Here is a 23,206-nt window from a genome sequence, read left to right on the forward strand (position 1 = left end):
GCAGGGAGGTAAGTTTCAGAGCCTGCCCACCCTACCTGGCTCTCACCAAGGCGCTGGGGCCCGGGCCTGCGCCTGAAGAGCTTGATCGGGGTGAGTGAGGAATCCGTGGGGAGTGGCAAGCCCTTGATGGGGGCGGGAGAGCCTCCCCCATCTCTTTACCCTCTTTCTTTCCCACCTTTCTTTCTCTCTTTCTCTCTTTTCCTCCTTCTTTCCTTCTCTCTCTTTCTTTCTTTCTCTTTTCCTCCCTCTTTCCTTCTTTCTTTCTCTTTCCTTCTCTCTTTCCTTCTTTCCTTCTCTCTTTCTTTCCCTCTTTCCTTCCTTCTTTCTTTCTTTTTTTCTTTTTTTCTTTCCTTCTTTCTGATTTTCTTTTTTTGTGCAGATCTCTGTGTTCCCCCCTCCATAGCTAACAATTCAAAAATGTCCAGTGTCACCTTTAAGACCAAGTTTTATTCAGGTACAAGCTCTTCCTCCTCTGTGCTGGAGTGTGTCCCAGTGTTTTTGGTTTACATAAGTGCCTTCTCATTCTCTCCCCCCTTCCCATTGCTTAAGCATCATGTTTAGGACTCTGATGCATCTTTAGTCTTCTGGGTTGCCCATTGCTTGTGAATATCACTGCTGGGGAGACCACAGGATCTCTGAGTATTTATGAGGGAAATACTTTTCAAAACAGTGTATCTTGCTTGCTGCTTAGTTCATGTAATTAGGCTTTGAAGGACTGTTTTGGAAATGATCTGCTTAAAGGCTCTGATGTGGTGGAACGGGTGTCCTATGTTTCTTATACTTGCTTCTAAAGATTTTGAGTTACAGTTTGGTGTAGTGGTTAGGAGCATGGACTCTAATCTGGAAGAACAGGGTTTGAGTCCCCATTTCTCTACTTGCAGCTGGTGGTGTGACCTTGGGTCAATCACAAGTTCTTTCAGAGCTGTACTCTCAAGAGCAGTCCTCGAAAGAGCTCTCTCAGCCCCACCTACCTCACACGTGTCTGTTTTTAAATGGTAAGCAGATCTGCATGAACAAGATGGGGGGACATTCAGATCAGAGTCCTTTTAAAATTTCCTTTTGCTGTGTGCAGACCAGAGAGAACATTGGCCTAATACGGTAATGAGCTGTGCTGTCAGGGGTGTGGCCTAATATGCTAATGAATTTCTGCTGTTGGGTGTGGCCTATTATGCTAATGAGTTCCTGCTGGGCTTCTTCTACAAAAAGAGCTCTGCCCATAATAGACTACAATGTTAGAAGTGACTTCCTTGAAGTCTTGGGGGCCTTTCCCGAGAAGGTGAGGAAAAGCACAGAAAATGTGTGTGAATGGGCATCTGCCAATCTTACTGATTTTCAGGGTAGCAGCTTTAGAAGCCCTTGCTCATTTGATTTGGCTTTAGGTATTCTATGGTCCCTGCCACACGGCAGGAAAAACATCAGCCAAAGTGCGGCAAATCAGAGCCGCACCAAAGTAGAGACGCCACGGCGGGATCCCATGGATCCCCTGATCCACGGCGCCATTGCTCCCCGGCATGATCAGATGCTGGGGAGGAAGCTACCGTCGGGAGGGGGAGCCTGCCGAACTGCACATGTGTGAGCATGCGCAGTTCGGCCAGGCGCCGGGGATGCGCCGGCGCAAGGACGCGCTGGCGATCCCACGACCGGCTTCGATGCGGCCTTCCTGGACGAACCACCATGGTAGGTGGTTCATTTTTGCTGCGGGGTTTTGGGTGGAAGGGATGGATTGGGAATGGGCGCGCAACGCTTCCCAGATGTTGCGGTGGGATCACGCCCGTTTCCTGCAGCCCCGATCCGTCCCTCTCCCGGCCCAAAACCTCTCGTGTGACCGGGGTCTATAAAAGGTATAATTTTGCCAGGTGCGTCTTTTCTGACATAGTGCTGACATGATACCATACCTAGTGGTATTTTCCCTTTTAGGCATCTTCAGGTACAAGAGCCATTACCTGTGGACCTAGCAATCCTATAGGGACTACATAGGCATCTCTGGGCCTTTTCAGACATAGAGTTCTGCTTGTATATCCAGCACATTGGGTTGCAGTGATGAGTAGTGTTGAAATTGGGCTGGTGGTGCCAGAAATTAGAGCCAATGGGATAAGGATTTTGCAATGGAACAAGACAGCTGTTTGAAGGAAGTTGCCGTTACCTGTGGTTGTTATGTGTGCAGCACCCACTCACCATTTCCTGATCCCCTTCATAATTCTGAAGCCCAGTGCAGCTTCAACAAAACTGCCTTTCTTTCCTAAGTCCTTTCTGCTGTTGGGGTGACCTCCCTAGACTCCTTATCCTTTTTTAACCTAAAGTAAAAGAAATCAAGGGGCATTTTTAGGACTAACCAAGTTTACTCCAGCATAATTGTTGGAAGAGCCAGATGCAATGTCCCTGTGCCTCAGCCTCCAAGAAGCAAGTGACCAGAGAGTTACAGATAGGAGGATACTAAGCATCTTCCTGTTTACTCTTCTGTCACTGAACCCTTTGAAGCTACTCGTAGGGAAACAATTTCCGTCCATTTCCTTTCTTCCCACATGCATACGAAGAAGGAGGACACGTATCTACATCTTTGGCATCATGGATGCAGAGAACCTCTCTGCATCTGCATCCATCACTAGCTAGACAGAATAGAATCTGTCCCTGTCTCTATGCTGCACTATCCAGTATGTATTTCCTAAATAAATCAGTTCTTATTTTCTTTTAAACTGATAAGTGGCTCTGTGTAACTTTGTAGTCTTACAAGCATACAGTGAACAAAGGAGCTGTGCTGCGTTCTGAGCCTTAGTACACTCTACAACTTAGCAAGGGATCTGGATTGATATACCAGCTCTCCCAACAATAATTACTCACACTTCCCCTCTTCAGGTTCTTTTGAAAATTCTCCTGAAGGTCCAATTCTTAAAAGGTCTGACTGAAACAAACTTTGTTAGCCTTAAAGGTGCATCTTGATCTCTGTTTTATTTGCTACGAGAGACTAACAGGGCTACCTTTTAAAAAAAATCACTATCTTTTTTGTATGACTGAATGTGCTTTTGTTTCTGTTTTAGGTGCTAAGCCTGCCCCTGGGATATGCTTTGAAAGAGTCAATTCCGCAGGGGATCCTTATGGAAACTGCGGCAAGGATTCCAAAAGTTCTTTTGCCAAGTGTGAAGCGAGGTAGATGTTCTGTTTCTGCCCGGGGGGGTGGGGGGGGAATAGATGAAGATAGGAAAAGAAGCTTCTAGCTGCCATAACATTATTTAAAATATTTCTCCCCCTTTAGAGACGCGAAATGTGGAAAAATTCAGTGTCAAGGGGGAGCAAATCGACCTGTAATTGGTACCAATGCTGTCTCCATAGAAACAAACATCCCATTACAAGGAGGAGGTAAAATTCTGTGCCGCGGAACCCACGTCTACCTGGGAGATGATATGCCTGACCCTGGTCTTGTCCTGGCTGGAACAAAGTGTGGGGATGGAAAAGTAAGGTTCAGAAATGCTGTCTCATAATCCAATCACTGTCCCTCAATCCAAATATAGCCCTAGTCTTCTATATGTGTCAAGGCTTACATTCCCTTGTCTCACTCTCTGTGTTTTTGGCAATTAACAGTTTGGCATAGGAAATTTATTATGCAAATCGTTGTCCTATTTTTAAACAGAGTCAATAGATTATTGCAAATGAGTGAAATCAGTTTCTTATTTACTCAAAAGGACTAATAATACATTTTACATTATAAATGCTGAAACAAGTGTTTAGCGTGCCAGTAGCATACATATTGTCTGCAATGTTTTTCATGCTACATCCATCTCCTGGCTGACTAATTATATGTTGGATGAAACCAAATGAAAGACAGTGAGAGAAAGAGATGGTGGTGAGAATATATTTGCATGCTTGATTCACAAATGCATCAGTATGAAAAGCATTGATGCTCGAAGATTTCCATGGGTAACCTTTAAGCACTTTTGATGAGTCCTTGTATTTTTAGCTGATACCAAGATAGTGGTTACATGAGTGGCGGTATTATCTGTGCCCAGCAGAATTAGCTGGAACTGATGACAGAACTTAAACTGAGTTTGGCCTTACCAGGACTTAGATCCAGAATGTGTATGGAATGGCAAAGCTCAGTATTTTTGAAGTAATAACAACAAGCAGAATATAGCCTTTCCTTCACAACTGAGTAACCTCAGGCAGCCCATACACATCTGGCATTATGACAGCTCACTGCTTCCAGGTCAAAGAGCATAGCTGCTAAACACTCTTCATCCTCACCATCTCTCTTTTTCAAAGTTTAATCACAGGATATTGACTTGATTTATTAGGAGGGAGAGAAGAACACAGCTTGTTTCTGAAAATTAATTCCAGCATCTTAGCATCTCCTGGCATTCATGGCGTTTCCTGTTAGGATTGCAGAGCACACCTCGGCCTCACGATAACATAATGATATTTAGTGGTCTTTGACTTATATTTGTATCTGCTTGCTCATCATCTGTGTGTTCTGGCACACTTCAAAACTAGCGAAGCTGCCTAGGAAAAAAAATAAAAGCAGCTTTGGCGAGGCAAAGGAAAAGACTTTCACAACCAGGGGAATAACAGCATGTTGCATAATGTATCAGTGTTCGGGTTTTTGCTAAGGTTTCTTTACCCAGGGGGGGGAAAAAAAGAATTATGAAAAGACATGAGAAAGTGCCCCTGAGAGTTCCGGCTTTAAAGAAAGGGGGCTTCTGTGCTGTCGGCAGATTGCAGATCAAGAAGAACGTTTGGATACATTTTGTCAAAACCTTTGAACTTATGATTGCTTTTGAGGCTTCTTGAGTTTCCACATCAGTTAGACATACTGGCAGCAAACTTTAAACATATCCTGCATGGATTAAGTATGATTTACATTACTCCACTATCAGCTCCTTCAAAATGATTGGGTGGGGTGCCATTCTTCTTCTGGTAAACCCAACAAAGAAAGTACCCCTCATAAGCTATGCAAATGGTTCATTATAATAAATCTATATAATAACTCTATTATAATCAGAGGGCAGTTCAGTGGTTTCAATAGCACTAGTTAGTGCTATCCTAAGCAGAGCCACACCCTTCTAAGTGCACTGACTTCAACTGATTTAAAAAGGTAGAAGTCTTAGGACTGGGCTGAGTGTCAGTTCAGGCCTTGCTTCCATCACTGTGTGGAACGGACCAATAACAGAACTTGCTTTTGGGACGCCTGGCTTTAAATTCCACTTTGGACCCTGAGAAAGACTTGTTCAGCCTCAGTTTCTCATCTGTACAATGGGAATGACAGTGGACTACATAAAAGAGGTGATGTGATGAAATATTGCTTTATGTGCATTTGGGGTTTGAGCAAACTATTAGATGAACACTTGCCAGTTATTCTGATTGATTTACTTACATTTGTATCCCACGGTTCCTCCAAGATTCTTCATACTACAGCATCAGAACAGTTATTGAGCCTTATTGTGAACATATGAAGCTACTTTATGCTGACTTAGACTGTTGGTCGATCTTGCCCAATACTGGATGAATTCAGACACTTTGACAGAGTGAGCTTTATTGGCATTAACACATTTTATTTTGCCATCCTCACATGCTGTCCTCACTCCTTCCACCTTCCTCCTCCTCTAGCCAGGCCCCTAGCTATAGAAGGCCAAATGGGGAAAATGCCCATTTTTTGTTGTTGTTCAGTCGCACAGTCGAGTCCGACTCTTCGCGACCCCATGGACCACATCACGCCAGGCCTTCCTGTCTTCCGCCGTCCTCTGAAGTTTGCTCAGTTTCATGTTCATTGCATCTATGACACTGTCTAACCATCTCAACCTTTGCCATCCCCGTCTTCTTTGACCTTCAATCTTTCCCAGCATTAGGGTCTTCTCCAGTGAGTGCTCCCTTCTCATTTGGTGGCCAAAGTATTTGAGCTTCAGTTTCATTATCTGGCCTTCCAGGGAACAGTCAGGGTTGATTTCTTTTAGGACTGACTGATTTGATCTTCTTGCAGTCCAAGGGGCTCTCAAGAGTCTTCTCCAGCACCATAGTTCAAAAGAATCTATTCTTCGGTGCTCGGCCTTCCTTATAGTCCAACTCTCGCAGCCATACATGACTACTGGGAATACCATTGCTTTGACCATGCGGACTTTTGTTGGCAGGGTTATGTCTCTACTTTTTTATCATGCTGTTTAGGTTAACCATCGCTTTCCTCCCAAGGCTGCTGTCACAGTCTGCAGTGATCTGGGATCCCAGGAACGTGAAGTCTGTCACTACTTCCATGACTTCCCCTTCTATTTGCCAAAGCGTGATGGGGCCGGATGCCATGATCTTAGTTTTTATAATGTTGAGCTTCAAGCCCACTTTTGCGCTGTCCTCTTTCACTCTGAGCAAGAAGCTCTTTAGGTCCTCTTCACTTTCTGCCATTAGAGTGGTATCGTCTGCATATCTGAGGTTGTTGTGTTGTTGAGGAGGGGAAGGGAGGGACTTCAATGGGGTCTAATGCCATAGAGACCACCTTCCAAAGCAGCCATTTTCTCCAGGTGAACTGATCTCTGTTGCCTGGAGATCAGTTGTAATCCCAAGAGATCTCCAGCCACCACCTGGAGGTCGGCAACCCTACTTCAGCCCCACCACCTAACAATACAGAAAAACAAAGTCTTTGGGAGGATCTAAATAAATTTGAGCCAGTAATAACCCATGTCTTGAAACTGCCAGAACTGCAAACATATGTTCAGAGTGCTTTTCCTTCACCACACAATACCCACACATATCGGTTTGCAGTAAGTCAGGTTTGAGCAGAATCCTGTTCGCTGTAAAATGTTGTCTTTGTTTCTGAACTGACCTCTAATTAGAGCAGATTCTCTCTGTACAGCGGTGATGATGCTGGAACTCTCTCTCTCTTTTCCTTTCCATTTTCTTCTTTCACCCTTAAGGGATATCTGACTTGATTAAACATCTCTGTTGTCTTCTGCTTCACTTCCCCCTCCCGCCCCCCGTCTGCTGTTTGTGATTCTGACTGACTTTTAGCTTTGCTGAAATAACTCTCAAATTTAAAGGAGAGAATATGCTATATGCTAAACTTCTGATTGTTGACCTAGCATCTAATTCTCATTCCAGCCTCTTTTCTCAACTAGGATGACTTATCAACCACCCTGTAAATGGGTCATTTCGGTTTGCATTGCATGCTGCTTCTGTTGTGGTGCCAGCCTTGCTTTCAGCTACAGTGGAGTGGTGAAGTTAACTCTCTGTAATGAGTGCATAAACAAATGAATGCATTCGATTACATGCCACTCCCCGTTTGCTTATTTCCAGATAAATAAAATGTAAAAATGTTTTCTTCACATTGATGGTAATTTGCCTTTTCCAATAGGATAATGCTTTTACCTAAAATGCAGTTTTCTGTATGTATGATCACAAAAAGAATTTAATTTAATTTAAAAGGTAACTGTCAAGAAAAAAAACCCCTGAATATAACTGAAACTTAACCTTTGGCAATATCCAGTAGTTTCTAGTTACTCTAGACTACGTCCAATATTTAATAACTGTTTGCATTTTTTGTCTGCTTGTTTGTTATGGAGTAACATATTCCACACAGTGTCATGTTAGAGAGCCAGTGTAGAGTAGTGGTTAGAGTGTTAGCCATCCATGTAATCAAAGATAGAATGGTTAGGCACATAGAGAGACAAAGCCTGCTGAGGGAAAATCAGCATGGCTTTTGCAAAGAGTTCTGCCTCACCAGCCTTTTGGAGTTCTTTGAGAAAGAGAACAAACATGTAGACAATGGTGCCCCGGTAGACATTATATACCTGGACTTTCAAAAGGCATTTGACAAAGTACCTCGCAAAAGTTTCCTGAGTATACTTAGCAGTCATGGGATAAGAGGATGGGTTCTGTTATAGATTAAAAACTGGCTAAATGACAATAGTTTCAGGTGGGTAGCTGCAGGGCCGGCTCACCCGCTAGGTGAACTAGGCATTCGCCTAGAGCACCGGGCCCTGGATGGGGCACCAATCTTCCCTCCTGCCAAAAGCTGCTGCCCTGTCCCACTGCCCTCTACCTGGCTAAGCCACCGGCCACCTTCCTCCCGCCGCTGCCACCGCCGCCCCTCCCCGCCGAAGCAGAAACACCACCGGTCGGCCTTCCTTCCTCCTTCCCACTGTGGCTGCTGCAGCCTGCCCACCCTGTCTAGCACCAAGGCACCCTGACTCTCTGGCTCCCTGCTGCCTGGCTGGCTAACCCCCCCCAGTGGGGGGGCATGCCTTCGCTCGCTCCCTTTCCTTCCCCAGCCCGCCCAGGGTGGTGCCTGGTGGGACTCCCCTGCTGAGCCGACCGGGGTGCAAAGGATCCCCTTGCGGGTGCAGAAGGTATGCACAGGCATGCCCCCCCTGGCCACACCAAGCCAGGCAGCCCTCAGACGAAGAGGGGCATGTGGGCGCAGCCCTGCTGGAGAAGGACTCTGGCAAAGGGGGGAGCCACCTCAGGGGCATCCCGGTGGGGGTAGGTGTGTGTGTGTGTGCCGGGGGGCTCTCTCGTGGCAGATCCTGCTGCCCGGCTCCTTTGCACCATGGGGACGTGGCAGGTGCTGTTCCCAGGCAAAAAATGCCACCCCCTCGCTGACCCGCCAGCTGCCAGGGCAGGGTGGAGGAGGGCCCCAGCTAGTGGGGGGGAGGAAGCGCAAAGCGACAGGGAAGGTGCAGCCCACCTGGAGAGGGAGGAAAGGAGCCGAGTCGGCCAGGCCCTCCTGCTTCCTGCTCCCTGCTTGGCCCGCGATTTACTACCCTGTTTACTGCCGCTGCTGGCTCTCGGGGGCATTGATCGGGCGGGTGGGCACAGGCAGGCAGCCTCCTTAATGCGCCGCTCCACAGGCGGGGTTGGGAGGGGGGGCGCGGGGCTTTTCTGTGTTTGCAGCGCCGCTACCAAATCTGTCACCAGCCCGGAGGCCAGAGAAGCTCAGCAGACAGTGGCAGGAAGAGGCAGGCTCTCTGGCTCCCAGTCTGCACCTGGCCTTTCCTCCGCTGTCTTCCCAAACCCACAGCTGGAACAGAAACGCCCCTCTGCATGGCATGCGGCTGCCACTTCAACTTTGATTGTTGGATTTTGTGGCAACATCAGGACTTCGGCAAAGCGGGGCCTCTGGAATGCACCCTCGGAAGCCTTTCTGGTGAGCGCACGGGGGGGGGGGCAGAAGGTAGCCTCGCCTAGGGGATGAAAAAACCTTGAGGCGGCCCTGGATAGCTGTATTGGTTTGAAGCAACAGAACAAAGTTTGAGTCTAGTGGCATCTTTAAGACCAACAAAGTTTAATTGTAGGTATACGCTTTCATATGCATACACACTTCATCAGGTATCTGATGAAGTCCACGTGCACATGAAAGCCTAGACCGAGAATAAACTTTGTTGGTCTTAAAGATGCCACTGGACTCAAACTTTGTTCTGCTTAAATGTCAGGAAGCAAAGAGTAGGAATAAATGGACAGTTCTCACAGTTCAGGGAAGTAAGCAGTGGGGTCCCACAAGGATCAGTATTCGGGCCAGTACTCTTTGATTTATTCATAAATTATCTGGAACTAGGGGTGAGTAGTGTAGTGGCCAAGTAGGCAAATGACACAAAATTATTCAGGATGGTGAAAACCAGGGGTGGCCAAACTTGTGTAATGTAATAGCCACACAGGAGCCACACAATACGTGTGAAAGAGCCGCATGTGGCTCCCGAGCCAGTTTGGCCACCCATGGTGAAAACCAAGGCTGACTGTGAAAGGCTCCAAGAGGACCTCCACAAACTGGGTGAGTGGGTGACAGTGTGGCAAATGAAGTTCAGTGTAAGGTGATGCGCATTGGGACAAAAAATCCTAACTTCAAGTACAGGCTAATGGGGTCTGAACTTGCTGAGACTGAGAGGGGAAAAGATCTTGGGGTTGTAGCAGATAGCTCAGTGAAAGTGTCAATGCAGTGTGCTGCAGTTGTGAAAAAAGGCAAACTCTATATTAGGGATTATTAGGGAAGGGATTGAGAATAAAATGGCTGATATTGTAATGCCCCTGTATAGAACTATGGTGCAACCTTATTTGGAATACTGTGTAAAGTTCTAGTCACCGTATCTCAAAAAGGACATTGCAGAGCTGGAAAAAAGTATAAAGGAGGGCAACCAAGATGGTAAGGGAGTTGGAGCACATTCCCTATGAGGAAAGGCTGAAGAGTCTGGGAGTTTTCAGTTCAGAAAAGAGACGACGTCTAAGGGGGGACATGATAGAAGTTTATTAAATTATGTGTGGGGTGGAGAGAGTTGACAAAGGCTGCAGACACACACGCAGTTTGTGGCAATATAGTAGCGTTACCTGAGCCCCTCCCATAGCGCAGTTGTCAGCAGCCCGTGCTGTTCCGCAATGGAAGTGGAATAAACAAATACTGGGGAAAGTCCGGTATTAATGGGTCATTTGGGGTTCCCTTCCGGGTTTCCCAATGTCCGAACTCCCCTGCAGCAAAAGGAACCCAGAAGGGATGTCTGAACTTGCACATCTGTTTCTGCCACTTTTTAAAAGTTGCTGCCTATATGCGCATTAGCGCATCCATCTGCTTGCATTTAAATAAAACCCACCCTCACGGCTCATCCCATGGTTGAAGCACAACACTAATGTGGATGGCCCTCCCATGGGATGGCCATGCAGGTAACCCACCAGAGGGTGTGTGGTCTGGATGGAATGCTCCGCTACACTTTGAACCGGTTCAATTTGAGGTGCTACCATACCACACCAAGCCGCCAGTGTGACCGCAGGCAAAGAGAACATTTTCTCCCTCTCCCAAAATACTAGAACTTGAGGGTATCCAATGAAGCTGATGGGCAGTAGGTTCAGGACAGACAAAAGGAAATACTACTTTACACAGTGATTAAAATGTGGAATTTGCTGCCAGAGGATGTCATGATGGCCACAGGAATAAATAGTTTTCAAAGGGGATTAGATAGATTCATGGAGGATAAGTCTATCCATGGTGACTGAGACGAACCTCCACATTTAGAGACATTAAAACTTTGAATCCCAGAGCCAGGAGGCAACATCAGGGGAAGACCTTGGCCCCTATGTCCTATTGTTGGCCCTCCAGAGGAACTGTTTGGTCACTTTGTGAGAGAGGATGCTGGACTAGATGGACCATTGGTCTGATCCAGCAAGGCTCTTCTTCTGTTCTTATGAATTACTAGGATTCAGTTTCCCACATAGCCACAAAGCTTATTCAGTGACCTTGAGCCAGTTACACTCTGTCAGCCCAACCTACTCTATAGGACTGTTGTGAAGTTAAATTAGAAAGGATGATGCACAGTGTTTCCCACCCTGAGCTCTTTGGAGGGTCAAAGTGATATAAATATTAAATTGAAAACAGTTAGTTGCTTAGGCTAGGTGACATGACAATAGGACTCCTGTACTATCTTGGGTGCATAGAGGTTTTTGTGCAGTTCTTTGAATCCAGGGCTGTGTCCATTGATGGTTCATTTGTGGGAAGAATAGCAGTTTGCAATCTGAATAGACAGATACAGAGAGAGAAAGAAAACTGAGAGTCGACATAGCTCTTTTTACTGTAATTCCTGAATTGCACCAGGAAGAAGCTTGTTAATATTTCAGTAAAGGTAAAGGTTCCCTTGCTCGAAAGCCAGTCGAATCCGACTCTAGGGTTGCAGTGCTCATCTCCGTTTCCAAGCCGAAGAGCCAGCGCTGTCCGAAGACGTTTCCGTGGTCATGTGGCCGGCATGACTAAACACCAAGGTGCACGGAACGCTGTTACCTTCCCACTGAAGCAGTACCTATTTATCTACTTGCAATTTCTTGCTTTCGAACTGCTAGGTTGGCAGGAGCTGGAACGAGAGACGGGAGCTTACTCCGTCATGTGGCGCACTCGGGTCTCGAACTGCTGAACTACCGACCTTCCACAGCCTGCAGTTCAGCGTCTTAAGTACAGGCAATTAATTTTCATGCAGAGAGTAGAAGATTCCATTGGCAATCCTTACTATTCCCTAAAAGATTAAGTGAAATACCATTATAAAAACAGCATACAATTTGGTTGTCTACTCACTTGCCCTCCCCCCCAAAAAAGTATCCTAGATTTTATCAGCAACTGTGAAGGCTAAGCCCCTGTTCTTTGTATTACCTGGCGTGGCTTTTTGTCTTTATAGGGGCACACTGCTTCCACTCCACACACACACACACATACACACCCCAGATAAAATGTTGGGATAGGGCTGCCACTTTTGGGTTGGGAAATTCCTGGAGATATGGAGGGGAAACCTGGGGAGGGCAGGATTAGTGGAAGGGAGGGACCTTTGTGGAGTATAATGACATAAAGTCCACCCTCCAAATCAGTCATTTTCTCCCAGGGAGCTTATCTCTGTATTCTCCAGATCAGTTGTAATTCTGGGAGCTCTCCAGCCCACCCTGGAGGTTAGCAACCCTCTGTCAGGAGGTGGGCACTCCAGCCCAGTACAGGCCCCTGGATAAGTAAGCATTAGCAAGGAACTCCCAGCTTATACACTGCAACATTTGTGTGTTGGAGGGCCAAAGGTGTGCCCTCTCTTCTGTCATGCGATGGAAACTTATGTTTACATGCTCTTGACTTCTCTGAGCAGAGAGACGTTCCAGGGGCAACACCATAGGGGTTTCTTTAGATAGCAGAGTACTGGAGATTTACAGTGTCTTTGTACTATTTGCTTCATTCCCAAATTATAGAAACCCAGCATAATTGGAGGCAAAGAGGCACTCTTATAGCAGGCAGCCAATCTCCAGAGAGTAGCCCCTTCTGTCCAAGGCTGCACACAAGCTTCCAGTTAAGGTCACCTTTCTCTGCCTGCTGAAAGCTGCTAACTGCTGTTTCTCACACATGCTCTCCTGCAGAGTACTAGTCTGTAAGTGAATTGCTCATTCATTAAATATCTGCAACAGGGTTTTTTTGTAGAAAAAGCCCAGCAGGAACTCATTAACATAATAGGCTACACCCAACAGCAGAAACTCATTAGCATATTAGGCCACAACCCTGACAGTGCAGCTCATTAGCATATTAGGCCACACCCCATGCCTTCCCTTGGCTTGCCCAGGCAAGCCCCTCCGCTTGAAGGGAAGGGAAGGCAGTCTAAACTCTCTTCCCTTGGCTTGCCCAGGCGCCCCATGGCTGTGAGGAGCCCAAGCAAGCTGGCCCTTGGAGGGGAGGGGAGGCGGTTTAAACTGCCTTTCCCTTGGCTTGGGTGTAGTGGGTGTGGCCAACTCTGAAGCCAGCCGAAACGCCATTCCTGTGCATTCCTACCCAAAAATAGCCCTGACTACAAACATTAAAGGAACATAAAGGTACTTTATTTATCCATTCCTGACTCCAAACAGGCACTGTTGTGAAATCATAGTAATAGCCCCATTCACAATAATCAGACAGCTAAACTCACAACACCAACCTGGGTGAACACTTAAAAAAAATAAAATGTATTTTTCTGCCAGCTGTCCAGTTAAAGCCATTTGAATGAAATGCATCTTTCTGTCTTCATGCTTAAGTTCTGAAAATAACTGGCCCTGCAAGTTTGCAGCAAGAAATGGTTGGAGATGGTTCCTATTGGCTACCATTCGCATCATGTCAATCCTCAGTGCCCAACAGCATTTTCAACTGTTTGTAAAAGAAAAAAATTGTCGGGCCTAAAGATTAACTTTAAGAAAACAAAAATATTGACAAAAAACTGTATTAGAGAACAAATACAGGCACTACAAGATTATTCCGGCACTGAAGTTCAGAAGAAATTAAAATATTTAGGAATAATTCTAACAGGTGTAGTTCATTGTTTAAAGACAATTATATGAAACTCCTATCGGCAATCAAAGAAGACATAGAAAAATGGAAACAGTTACAACTATCTTTTATGGGAAGAATAGCGACTGAATATCCTACCGAGACTTATTTTTCTGTTTCAAACAATTCCAATGATAAAAAATCAACAATATTTTAAAGAAATAGATAAACTGGTGAGACAATTTATTTGGCAAGGCAAAAAACCCAGAATCAAGATGAAAGCTCTGCAAGATTCAAAGGAAAGATGAGGATTTGCATTACCAGATTGGCAACTGTATCATAAATATGCAGCCCTCATGTGGATGAAAGAATGGATTACATTGGAAAATCCAAGAGTATTAAAGTTAGAAGGACACAACTTAAAATTGGGATGGCATGCCTTTGTTTGGTACGAAAAAGTGGTAAACAAATATTTTAAGCAACACATATTAAGAGCAACACTAATAAAGGCATGGGAAAAGGTTCAAAAGATGTATTATAACAAAATACCATTAGAAGCTTTCAGAAACCCAATGATATTTACAAAAGAACTGCTTTGGAGGTATGAAGACCTGCTAGACGATCAAAATAAAATAATGCAACAAGATAAACTTAAGGGAAAAGGTATTCATTTGAACTGGTGGGAAAGGGCACAACTGGATTCTAGATATGTAAAGGATAAAATCACTGGGTTTAATGATACACTTGTAGATGATAAAATATTGCTATGTTCTGATGGGAAATTTGTAAAATTATTGTATATGTTGCTATTAGACATGAAAATGCAAGATGAAGTGGTAAAAGACTCAGTGATTAAGTGGGTGCAAAATATAGGTCGCAATATACAATTAGAGCAATGGTCTAAGGTGTGGAAAGGCTCGGGTTGGGCTATAATTGGGGACCCCAAGGGGTAGGGCTCGCTTTCCATAACTGTCTGATGTCAGTGGTGGCAGTGATGGTGGCAGCTCCAAAAGCCTGGCGGAAGACCTTCATTTTACAGGCCCTGCGGAACTGTAATAGGTCCCACAGGGACCTGATCTCCTCCAGGAGCTCATTCCACCAGAGTGGAGCCACCACCAAGAAAGCCCTAACCCTCATTGTCGCTAGCCTGGCCTTGATAGTTGGGAGGACCAGCCGATTCTGGGTCCCTGATTGCAGCACTCTCTAGAGGACATATGGGGAAAGGCGGTCCTTCAGGTATGCAGGTCCCTGGCCATAAAGGGCTTTAAAGGTAATAACCAGCACCTTGAACCAAATCCGATATGCTATAGGCAGCCAGTGCAGTGCTTTTGGGGCAGGCTGAATGTGTTCCCGCATGGGAAGACACAATAACAGCCTCACCGTTGCATTCTGCACTAGCTGCAGCTTCTGGATTTGCGACAAGGGCAGCCCCATGTAGAGGGCATTACAGTAATCCAGTCTTGAGGTGTCCATCGCATGGATCACTGTTGCCAAGTCATTGCGTTTGAGAAAGGGAACCAACTGCCTAATCAGCCTGAGATGATAAAAGGCCAACTTGGCAGTGGTTGCTACCTGTGCCTCCTGTCGGGCCGTGCGTCGTCCCCTGGTGGGGGCGGAGCCGTAGCCATGTCAACGGTGTTCCCTCCGAGAAGCCAGAGCCCCAGACCTGGAGTGGGGATAGAGTTACTTCACTCTTAAGCCACCACTCCTCGGGGTTGACAGCTGAAACACTCGTTTTCTCTTTGTGCTCAAGCCCGTCACCTCCGACATCCTCCTCGGCTCTAAAGGCTTCCCTCTTTTTATTACCCCCACCTTCGGGGAAAGCCCTCCCCCATTCTTTCCTGCCTTCCGATAGGACAAACTCCCTGTCACTCCCTCCAGCCCCACCCCCCTGGGGATATCTGGGCGTCTTACAGGGTGTGGTCTCTTCTGGGGAATCCCCGGTCTCTGCGTTCGCTCGAATGAGCGCCTCGGCTCGCATTAGCTGGGGTAAGTTCCATCTCTCTCTGCCTGTCCGTACCCGTGCCCCCCCTCCTGCGTCTCTCCCACTCCGCTCGTCCGGAGATGGCCCTCCTTCTCATGTGTCCTTCCCCTGTATGTTGGCCCCATTCTTCTCTGTCCCGTTGGAGTTGCTCTCCGTGGAACCGCTCCTCGATGGGTCTTCGCCCTCCAGGGCTTGAGGAGGCTTTGGCGCGAGCCGCGCCAGTCCCGCCGCGATGGCCACAGAGGCCTCGGCAGAGCCTGCGGCGGGACAGGATGGCGAATGAGACGCTCGGCTATATCCCAGGAAGTGAGACAACACGCTAGTCCTTAAATAAATGTTGTCTTTACTAAAGGTTTTTCATCAGGCATAGAAGGCCGGGAGTGGGATCCCTACTTAAAGCTTGGCTAGAAGGATAATAGTCAACCTAGCATTCAATTTAATAAAATATGTCTGATATATGAATTATAAAACCATGCTCACATTGTGGGTGAAGAACCCCTTGTGACATCTTTCTAAATATTATAGTCAGACAGCCCCGAGCAACCAAATGATTGGTAATCTACATGCCTGCTTTTGCCATCTTTCATTCTTGCTTAATTCAGTAGATACCTTCGATTTAAATGATCTGAGAATAACTACTTCTGTGATATTCAGATATTTTATCCTTTTGGAACTGACCATTTTGCAGCACTTTTAAGACTTTAACTATCATGCTCTTACCTTGTTATTCTAGTATACTGTCTGGTGGTATAACATAACTGTTAAACAGAAGTAATATTCATTTTATTTCTATCACTAACTAAAAATAATTCCTTGGTTTGAAATTATAGCTTGAAAGCACGCTTCTGTAACCATTCCTGGAAAGCTGAATTAAATACAGAAAAAATAAAAATAAGTATGAAAAGGGCTGGTACATACACCATAGCTATATTTATTCTGGCAACAGTAAACCTGCTATTTTTTTCATTTTATAGATTTGCCTCAACCGTCGCTGCCAAAATACCAGCGTGTTTGGTGTTCATGAATGTGCAACAAAATGTCACGGACGTGGAGTAAGTATTACGAATACAATTTTTTACTGTCAGTCAATACCCAACTGAGCAATAAATCATTCATCGGATACAGCTTTTGAAATCTGTGATTCTTTGTAATATATCCGTCAAAGCCTCTTCAGTATGTCCTTCCAAGGAGATCAATCTTCAGTGCCCTTTCCAGTGACCAAGAAATGAGATGCAATTTTTGTTTCACAAAAGAATGTTTGGTTGCAGTGTTGCATTGCTATCAGGACCATGGTGCCTGCATATACTCTAGTGTCATCATTGCTTTGTAATTCTACAGTTGATTTATTTTTGTTCCATTAAGAGATATAGGTCTAGTCTAGATGGGGAGATTTCTATTTTCACCATGACATACTGGTTTGTTGATAAGAGTATCCACATCCATTTTGCATGTTGAGTTGTTAGTGTGCCACCTCAGGAGTCCAACTCTAAGAATTCTGTGATGATCGGGCTTTTCTACCCCAAGTTTTTGCTGTAGTGTCCCAGTTTTGATTTGATTTTTCCCCCCTATATTTTTTCAGACCAGCCAGTCTGGAAAAAAGACACAGGGAAAACTCAGTAAAGAAGCTAGTCTGGAACAACTGGTCTGGGGAAAAAACACACATGGGGAAAACTTGGGAAAAAACAACCAGGAGAGCGATGACCAGACAATATTAGCATGTGTAAGGAAGGGGGGAAACCAATGTAGTTAAGACGCTGAGCTGTAGGAAAAACTGTGTGGAAAAGCCTAATTTACCATGCTTTCCTGTGGGACTCGCTTCTTTGACACTCAGTCAAAATGGGAAAAAAAGAAACTTCTGACTTTGGGGTATTCTCCCAGTAGTTCAGTAGCCCTCGGATACACAAAAATCAAACCAATAATTAAGCAAAGCAACTGGGGTACTGCATTAAAACATCATTTAAGTCTTACAACAAAAAATTATTTCTTCAGGGACAAGACGTTTGTGCCTTCTAATTACCTGGCCAATCTACTAGTTTCCAGATTTGGAAAAGCTTTTACTTTGGCCCAATTCAATGTCCCACCCTCTGCACTCTTGCAAGGGAGATATAGTGGAGTTCCACACCAGAGCACACTCGCCTTTGTGAAAGTGGGAAGCTGAAACTGTTGGACATGTTCTATTGTATTGCCTGTTTAAATATGAGACATGATTTTATTACTTGAGTACTTTATATAATTCCAAGTAGATCTGAGGAATTCCAAGTAAATCTGAGGAATCGTATATTGGGCAAGCCGTAGTTCTGATAAGAGCTGTTCTTGAAAAAGAGCAGTTTCTGTCAGAGCTCTCTCAGCCCCACCTACCTCACAGGGTGTCTGTTGTGGGGAGGGGAAGGGAAAGGAGTTTGTAAGCCGCTCTGAGACACCTTTGGGTAGTGAAGGGCGGGGTATAATTCCAATCTCTTCTCCTTCTCCTTCTTCTTCTTCTTCTTCTTCTTCTTCTTCTTCTTCTTCTTCTTCTTCTTCTTCTTCTTCTTCTTCTACCTCTCTGACCATAAGTCTTGGTTATGGATCAAGTGGCCAGATTTTGTGTAGCTGCTCGAACCCACTGTAGTTCTATATTAATCTAATGGGTTCTATTTGCTCATTTTAGTATAATTTATGCAACTTTTTATGTATCATTGCTGGTATTATATTCTGAGCTGGTTGTTGACAATAATGAATAATCCATTAAACCTAATTTCACACTATATTTTTGGCCTGTGGCATTCCGAATGTTTGCATTATACTCCATGATCAAGGCTTTTAAGTAGCTGCTGACCATAGAGTTCTGATTCCAAACTGTCTGGAAGAATGTAGACTTATCAAGTTGTCTGTGTGTCTCTGGTTATTCTTCAATGTACGACCGCTTCTGCAACTTCCTCTGGAAATCTAGCAATGACTTATGGAATAAGAAACTCTGGAGTTCTGAGAGAGGATGGAAGAAACAGCACAACAAAAATTATTTTTAAAAATATATCATGCAGTGCACATTAATATTTGCATGATAAATACTCATGGCAAATACTAGCACCAGACATCATGTCACCTGCTTGGAATGTTATAAGATGTATTGTGTAGGCCAGGATGCAATTTGACACACACACGAAAAAATGTATCAAATGCTTATGGAATGCTACTGTAGGCTCAGTGGCCATATTTTATTTAATATGCATGTATTTACTCATTTAAAGGTTATGTAATCATTCCTGTTTTCAGTGGACTGGCTGAAAGTGGCAAGGATCTTTTCTATTTTCCAGGTCTGCAACAATAAAAAAAATTGCCACTGTGAAGCCCACTGGGCTCCTCCCTTTTGTGACAAGGCTGGATTTGGTGGCAGCCTAGACAGCGGACCCGTCAGACAATCTGGTGAGTAAATTATTGGCTCCAGAGTCAGTCTGATTATGAGGCAGAAGCTAATTGGCTTTGGACATCAGTTTACCAGGGTAAGGGCCTAATGTTCATGTCTCCAATCTACATTTTAGGCTTCCCAAGTCCCCCCGAGGGGAACTCCACCCCCAAAGCACGGGACGTTCCTGGTGTCAGCACGTCACCCGGAAGTGACGCAGCCCCGCCCCTGGCGCGCCTGACGTGGCCGCGTCACTTCCGGGTGATGTGCTTGTGGCGCGCGCAAGCGGGCGCTCCCAGAGCAAGCCAGGAGTTCCCCGCTGCAGCTTAAGGTAGGACTTGGCAACCCTATTACATTTCCATATGCCATTAAAATTGGTTTCAGTGAAGAGTGGCACAAAACCACCTAAGGCTTTCACTTTCCCTTGCTTCTCTAGCAGACAATAAAGTGACAACGAACAGACTGTTCATTCTTCCACAAAGTCATTCCTGACCACTATGTTTTTTACATTCCTATGTCACCTGTTGCAAACATATCCTTCCTTTTTCATCTTCACTACATTTTTATCAAAGTTTGGGGCCTCTCTTCACCTTTAACCTGTCTCCTAGTCTTAGAGTTGGCTCATATATTCAATCAATCAATCTTGATTGCATTAGCAAAAAACCCATATATTACTGCAGCCGGTTTCCTGCACTTTGCAAATAGTCCCCTTATGCAAGCAATACAATTTTAGGAGAGAAAGCTCATACAAAATCATGCATAAACTCTTTGGTAAGGGAATATGCCATTTTTGTGTTCTGCTCAGTCTCTACCATATTGTAGAAGCAATTGAAATTGTTGCACTAATAGCAAACAATCTGTTTCATGCTCTTGATGAAAGGCTTAAATTATTCACCAAGCCAACTTGGCTGAAAGCTGTGGTTTTTGTAGCTACATCAAAACCATTGTCCTAGAAGATCAGGGATTTAATTGCCATGTTTTCCAGGCAAGTCATCTTTGAGTGCTTCCATGCTTTATAAAACTGCCTTCTTCATAGAATTTTATAGAACAAATTTGAGGTCATTTTTTGTAACATGGCTGCCATATTTCCCTGTATTAGCTGATTATCAATGAAGGTTGTTTCTTGTATACTGACTTGCCACACGGATCAACCCCACTACACATAAATGGGGTTTCAAAAAGCCTGTGTATCATGATAAGTATCACTAACCTACTTGACACTTATCTACTCATTGGGTTGGATTGGACAATACACAGTCTTGCAAGTGGTGGAGAGCTAGTTGAGAGCAAAAGGACACCTTGCCTTCTTGCTGTTCACCTTGCATCACTGTTTGTCGGTACAAGAAGGTAATGTTCAAATGGAGCTGAATCCCATGCAGCTTATTTTCCAAATGGAATCTGGGAATCAACTATTCAATCTAAGCCTGCGTATCCTAAATTTAGTCTTGTTTGAATGTTCTGTCCCTTGATGGATGGCCAGTGACATCAAAGATGGAACACGCACAGTAGATAGGTGTGTGTAGCGTTATGCGTCATCTGATCCAAACCAACGTAATAGTGCCAGGAACTGTATCTATATAGGGATGTTCTTTCCAGAATCCTCATCCCTCAGTTTTTCTACGTTTATATCCTAAGGGCAAATCCTAGTACTTATTTTTTCACTATGTGGTGTCAGATTTGATTTCCTTCCAAAAACTTTATTCATCTTTTCTCTGTCTACCACTCTTAGAGTTTGTTCCTTAAGTTGCGTGGGATTTGATTTCCCTCTTACTACTTTATTCTGTGCAATATAAAACCTCTGACTTCTGTGGCTCTACTCCTACATTTAGCTGATGTTGAGAACAGAATCAGGCCTACATTTGCATGTACAGCTAGCAATTGACTTGGAAATGATATAACTTTTTTGTATGAATAGTGCTATTCAAAAGTAAATTAGATTGCATTTACTGCATACTAGTTCCTGTAATGGACTATAATGCTGAGCTTGTGACATCATAATAATTTCCATAACAATGCAATGGTATTACAATTTCACACCAAGATGTAGCTGACTGAAAGGACTGTAAACGAGACAGACCCTATTCAAACACAAATCTCTCCTATAATAAAAAAATCCAAAAGTGGAATGAGTGAATTTGAAGCCACAGTACTAAAATCTCTTATTCCCAGAGCAGTTCTACTGATATTTTAAGGGTCAGTAGAGTCAGTGCACCTCCCTCTTCTTTTTCTTACTTTTCCGTTTCACGTGCTCCACAGGGACTCTGCATATGTAAAGCATGGTCATAATGGCTGTCATGGTGACATGCCACCCGTTTGTTTTTTCTTCAACATGCAACATAGCACTATAGTGTGATATTGCACTATAGTGTAGTATTGACATACAAATAGTACCCTCTCCCTGAAGTGCCACCATGCACCTTTCATTTTCTTTACCTGGATCGCAGAGAAATCACTTCACTGTGAAGTGTGATACCATCAGTTGAGCAGTGACTTCCTGCCCCACTCTAGCCATCTTGCAGCTTCCCTTCTCCGTTCCTTTCCAGGCAATACAGACAAAAGACCTGCCTTGCTGTTCCCCTTATACCTCTACAACAAAAAGGGCTGTATATTTTATTTTTTTAAACAAAAACTGGGAATTCCAAGAAACTAAAATTTAAAATGGGCATTGATAACTAGCAATAGATTGCTATTATGTTATTGTGCTATACTGCTGTAGCAATTACTATTTAGGGACCTGTACCGGGCAGGAACATATACACTACTCCTTACAAATGGTGCAATAATGCATTTGGACAGTGTTTGTTCCAAAAAGATAAGAGTAAATGAGATTTGGGAAAGAGAAAAAAAGTTATTGAAAACAGAAAAGCTGAAAGTAGCATGGTTACAATACAGGGGCATGCAGGAGCTCTCCCCAAAAGGTTTTTGTCATGGTATGGTGAGGGGCCGTGAAAGTGTGCCATGGACAGGTTGTCCATTCCATGTATCTCTCCCTCCCCCCACACCTGCATTTCTTCCTACTCCCTTCAGGCCTGGAGCAGGCAAGGGCCTTAACAGATTGTCACCACTCTGGTTCTAGGGCTTTACTAGAGAAGGCCCAGAGCATCCTCCCTTCTCCCAGATAGCCCCATTTTTAGTCAGGGCATGTGCTGATGTATGGCCAAATCTAGGGTTGCCAGGTCCAACTCAGGAAATATCTGAGGAATTTGGGGTGGAGCCTGGAGACTTTGGGTTGGAGCCAAGACTTTTGTGATGTCATGTCCAGTGATATCACTTTCAGGGCAAAGGTCAAGTGATGTCACTTCCCAAACTCCATCCCTTCCAATGATGTAACTTCCAGTACATTGCAGCAAAACCCCACCTCTTCCTGTGATATCATTTTCTAGGCACTCCCCCCAAACCCAACTCTTCCTCTGAAGCCACTTCCTTCTTTCAAAATTTAGATTTAAACACACTGTCGTTTACCACTTTCCCCCCATTTTACGTTACCTGTAGGCTTTTAGGCCTCCTTCCAGTGCAAAAATAACAAAAAGCTTTAAGACACATAAAATACTTAATTTTAAACATATAACAATTAGAAGAAAAAACAAGCAAAGCACATGTCAAACAAGTAGGCCATAAGTGCTCTAGTGTGTTGGCTTGTTTTTAAATATGCAAGACTGCTCAGCCTGTGCCTGAGCTACAGATTGTTCTACAAAAACATTCGACTAATCAAAGTCCTCCAGAAGAACCCAGATTTTAATGTACCAACTGTTTTTAAGATGGGTTGGAAATTTAGGGTATTTCCAAAAGTTGTTGCATCTCCAAATTGGGACCAAGATGCAGGAATTAAAATGCTTGCTGCTAGGCAAAGGATGCATGGATCACTTCTGCTAGTCTCCAAACGCTGGAAGTTGAGCACTATCCGGACTTTGAGGCTCTAAACGCCTGGTTGCTCCCTTTCCTGTCTTTAGGCCCTCAAACAATACAAAACCAATGCCGTCCCATGAAGAGCAATGCCATGTAGAGCTGGACATGCACATATGATCACATGATGTGACAAATGCATATAATCACCTACAGTTTTCCAGCATCATATGCACACCCAGCTGAAATGATCATGCATGGCTTGCACTTTTTTCCTCCTACAGAGTAGTTCTGT

At 44.5% G+C, this 23,206-nt stretch overlaps 1 protein-coding gene across 1 annotated transcript in view; it reads left to right on the top strand.

Moving 5' to 3' along the window:
- The window catches only part of ADAM12 (ADAM metallopeptidase domain 12), a gene marked incomplete at its 3' end in the record, with an annotated part of 324,736 nt that extends 305,648 nt beyond the window's left edge, over positions 1 to 19,088 (top strand). The window contains exons 15-18 of the mRNA XM_015417139.1: positions 3,036 to 3,144; positions 3,251 to 3,449; positions 16,661 to 16,738; positions 18,980 to 19,088. Of these exons, the coding sequence (XP_015272625.1) occupies positions 3,036 to 3,144; positions 3,251 to 3,449; positions 16,661 to 16,738; positions 18,980 to 19,088 (495 nt within the window). The remainder of the gene's footprint in view (positions 1 to 3,035; positions 3,145 to 3,250; positions 3,450 to 16,660; positions 16,739 to 18,979) is intronic.
- Positions 19,089 to 23,206: the final 4,118 nt, after the last annotated feature.

This window comes from Gekko japonicus, unplaced genomic scaffold, assembly GCF_001447785.1.
Source record: "Gekko japonicus isolate JY-2015 unplaced genomic scaffold, Gekko_japonicus_V1.1 scaffold958, whole genome shotgun sequence".
NCBI lineage: Eukaryota > Metazoa > Chordata > Lepidosauria > Squamata > Gekkonidae > Gekko > Gekko japonicus.